Source organism: Lineus longissimus, chromosome 14, assembly GCF_910592395.1.
Source record: "Lineus longissimus chromosome 14, tnLinLong1.2, whole genome shotgun sequence".
Taxonomy (NCBI): Eukaryota; Metazoa; Nemertea; class Pilidiophora; order Heteronemertea; family Lineidae; genus Lineus; species Lineus longissimus.
In genome coordinates this window covers 9,471,889-9,477,043 of record NC_088321.1, presented here as the reverse complement: position 1 = coordinate 9,477,043, position 5,155 = coordinate 9,471,889, and the positions used below count along the sequence as shown (strand labels likewise).

Sequence of the window (5,155 nt, the reverse complement as noted above, 5' to 3'; positions counted from 1 at the left end):
CCCTTAGGAGAGATCACAACTTTCCACATGCTACACTTGTACCTGTCTGCAGAGGACAGTGCTGCCACTTAAGAAGGGACACTTTTTTTTTTACAAATGGGTGATTTATTTACAAGCTAATATAATGATACATAGAAAAAAGGCTATTTTGCAGACAATAGCCAAACCACTACTAACCACTACTAGGGAGGGACCAATACTAGTAACACCTCATTTACGGTACTACATGTCAGGCCCAAGTGCAGGATAGTATCAGGAGAGAGTCCCACTTTCCAGTAGCAGGCTTGGTTGTTCAAAACTGACATTAGCGCTACTAAGTATACTGACATTAAAAATCTATCTTGGCATTTACAATTGTTTACTGAAAGCCAAAGTTCAAATTTATCCCAAGATATCACTATAAAATCATTTTTTAACCAAGCCCCGCATTTTACCTGATGAACCATCCGCTAGATATACTAGAACATCAAATCTGGATGTCCTTCATATTGCAGGTTATGTTAGTCAAGGGAGACAAAAACACAGCATGTAACAGTTTTAGGAAATTCACCATGTATTTTTTTTAGAAAAAGAGAGATGTATTGCAGAATGCGAACAATGCATTTGCAATCAATGGCGTGGAAAATCTCAGGTCAAGCCTGATGAATGTACATCCAATAAAGTCGTATCCTTTCATTCTAAATCAAGAATTCTTGATGTGTAGCTGACAACTTTCACTGGGCTAATTCTGCCCAGTCATGACTCAAAGACCAACATTTCAGAAAATCTGTCTCCACCCTCTTATCATTTCTCTCTCCCAGCTCAAGAGTGCTTGACCAGCAGTCCTTATGATACTGTTGCAACAACATTACCCATCAAATTTGCCCTTCTGTCCCGTCTGCTGGGTTTTCTAAGGCGTCGGCTGGTTGAACAGAGGAAGAGGCAACAGCGGACTGAAAAAAGATATTGATGGAGAATCAGGTTTGGCTTAGAATCCCTCATTGCCAAGGAGATGGGAGCCAGAATGGCATCAAGTTTTTCAGCTTAGTCACTCCTCTCTCATCAGTGACCTTCTTACATGCAAGTCAGTCGCTGCAGGCAGAATTAACCAATATTCACTTTGGCTTGCCCCGAATCTTCTCCCCTTTTTTTTCATTCAACTCACCTCTGTATCCATGGGTGCTGGTTCTACTTCTCGTTCTACATTTGCCACAGATACTCGATGTTTAGCCTCACATCCTTTACACAGAGCTGAAAAGGCACCAGATTATGGGGGTAATGATAATATGATGTGCAATATAATAGTGTGAGGACATGATGATGATGATAGACTTGTTTTGATAATGCGACCGGCCATGCTGATTTTGTACGGCAGTGAAGCATCACCTCCAGTGGCACTGGCAGGGAATCATAACTGGGACTTCCTGATCACCAAGCCAAGGCTCCAATCAACTTTCTAGGAAGAACACAAGTGAAGTGGTAAATCGTTATCACTCAGTTGGTTTTGCACCAAAGTTAGGTTTAGTCAGAGTGGGTATCATTACAGGCCTACTACTTCTTTTCTACTTCAGTGATTTTGAGACTGATCCCTTACCTGAGCCAACTGGGACAAAAACTCCCCACTTGATGTATATTTCCCGAGACATCACTCGATGAACTGAACCACCATCTTTTCTGGGCTTTCGACTTGTTTTAGAGGGTTGATGAAGTGGGTGCTGGCATCTCCTTTGCTGATTCCATGATAAACTCAACTTGTATCGGTGGTTCGGGCATATTGTGGTGTCCAGAACTGGAGAACTCATATCAAACACGCCATCACAAAGTGCTATGAGCTCCCATTCACTTTTGACTTGACTGGCTTTCCTGGAGGACATCCAACGCATCAAATGGGAGTGCACGTCCTTCTTACATTGTTTCAAGGGGATCACACTCTTGTCATTGGGGTATGAAGCGTCAGTACCACACTCGATATCCTTGGATATGACAGCAAATCCACATTTCAACTGTGATTTTTCAGGTTCCATTTTCAATTGACTATCACACAATGTACACGTGCATGTACACAATGCATTGTAACTGTAACTGTTGTTGTTGTTGTCGTTGCTGTTGATCGTTTCCGCCAAGACCGCTAAGCCTCCACAGGGGTAATAAAGGCCTCTAGGTTGTTTGAGGGAGTGTGTGGGAGGGGCAAGGGAGAGGGGGGTTCACTAACATCTAAAAATGTAATTTTATTTGGAAAGCATGTGTATTTCGTCAGTTTTCTGAGGGAATGGGCAAAAAATGGGCACCAGTGAGAAGGGCGCGACTCGACCCCCTCACCGGAAAACCGTAAGGGCGGCCGGATTTTTTTCTTTTGCAAATTAAAAAACAGCATTCTGACTTCCTTACCTGGAAGTGGCATCACCTAAAAAACTGCAGTGTTGGAGCTAAAGGAGAGTTAAAATTGGCTTTTTACTGAAATTTGAGATTGCATTGTTTTTGGGATGTACTGTACCTGTCATTAAAATGTACCTGGGGCAAAACAAAAGGCATGAAAAGGTAGCTCAGATCATGTACTTTCAATTTCAATAGGCGGTGTTTAGTGATAATTCTGTTTGATGCACGAAAATTGACAAAAGACTTAGCCTATTTTGAGGGATAATGCATGTTTTTTTAAAAGGAAAATGAGTAGGAAATGGTTAACAGCCGTACCCCAAAACTGTGGGGTTATTTTCGAAACCAATCCACCAGCCTTCATAGTACCCTAGGACAGGTCTGTGGTAGAAATTACAACTAGATCTGTTGACCCCCCACCTTGCCACCATTTGCATGATCCTGCATGGTGGTATCATGGACTGACACTTAAGATGCCTTCGCAGTTTATAAATCCAAGCGATCTACTGGTTTCACCAGTCCAGTTGATCTCCTAATGTCACTATCGGTCACCTGTAGCTGATTACAGGTAGGCATCAGTCACTTGTGGCTGATTTATACCGTTGGGCATGATTGTCTCTTAGACTTCTACGGTTTCTGCGTAGATCTTACATTATTGTTATCAGTGTTAAAATTACAACCCCAAATCTTATTTATAATAACATCCATTAACCCTCTCCTTTTGAACCATTCGGTTGCTTTTAGTCCTTGTGATTCAAAAGGTATCACTGTTTTGTCTGGTCTTAGTAAATCTGAAATATAATTTATCCCTACTTCCTTCCAATGTTTATAAAAGATCATTCTTTGATTAATTTTGATTAATTTATTGTACCATAAATTTCCTTCCAATGTTCACAAAAGATCATTATTTGATTAATTTTGATTAATTTATTGTACCATAAATATGTTTTTCCCGAGCCTCGTGCTTGCAGGTACCGCCTCCTTTGCCTTACCCTCACCGAAAAGCAGTGTGATATCAGTCAGGATTCAGTCAGGTTGCAGTGTTACCTCACATTTTTATGGTAGTGTTGAAATCAGTGGAAAGCAGTCATAGGGAGTGTTTTTCAGTCACGCGTTACCAAAGCATACAGTTATACAGCAATCAAGAATAGAGGTTAGGGAGTCATAAGCAGTGGTAAGACAGTCAAAATCAGTGGTAAGGCAGTCAAAAGCAGTGCTCATTTAAATATTTAGGCTGACTGATTTCCACTGTTTTTGACACTGAAAATGACTCCCCACCATGCATCACGCACAGGGCTGGCAGTGAGGTTCAGTGTTAGTTCAAATATTTCGCAGCACACTGAATCCACACTGAAACACCACTGATTTTGACTGCCATTTCCAAAACCTCCTGGGGGAGCAGTCATTTTCAGTGTTAATATGAATAATTTATTCAATGGCATGCAGGCCCGATGCCAAGAGAGGTTTGGGGACGTGACCCCCCCCCCTGTGCTGATGACAGCCAAAGAAATTGTTCGAAACAGCAAAAACTTCTAGCCAACTGTTACTTTCGCTGTCCTATTTTAGACGGTGTGTTTGCGTCCAATATGGCAGTGATGACGTCATCTGCACAAATAGAGGACATCGCCATTGCATGATGACGTGACACAGTAAAAAGATGACAAATTCACGTCCTTGACCTACGTCATTGCAAACTTTGTCATAATGACAGTGGTCAGATGGGGATACTAGACAATTGAAACAACACATGGCACATAGCTCTAACTGTCGGTGATGTCAGGGATTGAAGCTAGATCAAATTGACGTCCAAATAAAGTAACTGCACGCGGCCTGTAGAATAATGATCTAACAGACTGATTGATGTGTATTGTTGCCCACAACATCAGCTGCTGACTGCAGCTCCCATGCAGATATCTTGCAGTGTATGCATACATTACAACACCTATAGGGCCTACAGCCTTCTTGCAGTGTATGCATACATTACAACACCTATAGGGCCTATACAGCCTTCTTGATTTGCTGAAAATACAACTTCAGTGTCTGTCTAGATTACCCTTTTTGCATTCATTTGACTCCTTATGTGTTCCAATTCAAACTGACTTAAACTCCCCTCTTCTCATATTGAAATTCGGGTAAATATTGAGAAATATGAAGAGCTACCATGATTTCTTGAATGTTTGACTATCAAATTCAAACTTACTAACCTCCTGTCTCAGGTTGCATTATGGGTGATATTAAACACTGAATTTGACTGCAATTACCACTGCTTTCACTGCCATCAAGTCCTAATCTCAACAGTCATAAAGCAGTGGTTTTCAGTCATGTTGAAAATGCCACGGGTTTCGATCAGATTTGGAGAAGTGGAAATCAGTGGTCTTTCAGTCATAGGCAGTGTTTTTGAAATACGTCGTTCATAATGATATGCAAGTGGCAGTGCTTTGCAGTGGTCTTTCAGTGAAAATCAGTGGTCTTAAAACATTAACAAAAAATGATATGCCTAAGACAGTCATATGCAGTGAGGATTCAGTCAAAAGCAGTATGATGCAGTCATTTTTAGTGCACTGCCTTTCGGTGAGGGTAGTGAGCCAATCATATAACATCTTATATTGCAGCATGTGATGTATGTTTTACCAGCCTATTATGTGGAAGTATTGTCCTTTGCTGGATTGGGGGTACGGTTCACTTGAATAAGACAGATGTAAACAATGCAAGTTTGATAAAAGAAGCAATTATACTGTTTTGTTTTTTGTTTGTTTTTTTTATAAACATTTATTAACTCAAACAAAAGAGCCTACAAAATCCC

General features: G+C 40.9%; 1 protein-coding gene across 1 annotated transcript; it reads right to left on the bottom strand.

The window, feature by feature from the left end:
* Positions 1 to 676: 676 nt before the first annotated feature.
* On the bottom strand, positions 677 to 2,070 carry LOC135498992 (uncharacterized). Its single transcript, XM_064789583.1, has 3 exons — positions 1,574 to 2,070; positions 1,145 to 1,230; positions 677 to 932 (listed from the first exon to the last, which is right to left on the bottom strand). Exons 1-3 carry the CDS (start codon positions 2,001 to 2,003, stop codon positions 855 to 857), a joined length of 594 nt encoding a protein of 197 aa, XP_064645653.1. The 5' UTR covers positions 2,004 to 2,070; the 3' UTR covers positions 677 to 854.
* Positions 2,071 to 5,155: the final 3,085 nt, after the last annotated feature.

Coding starts and splice junctions, on each gene's coding strand:
- LOC135498992 (XM_064789583.1), bottom strand. CDS start 2,003: ATGGAACCTGAAAAATCACAGTTGAAATGTGGATTTGCTGTCATATCC. Junction 1,231..1,573: donor TTTTGTCCCAGTTGGCTCAG/GTAAGGGATCAG, acceptor GTGCCTTTTCAG/CTCTGTGTAAAGGATGTGAG. Junction 933..1,144: donor CAGCACCCATGGATACAGAG/GTGAGTTGAATG, acceptor ATCTTTTTTCAG/TCCGCTGTTGCCTCTTCCTC.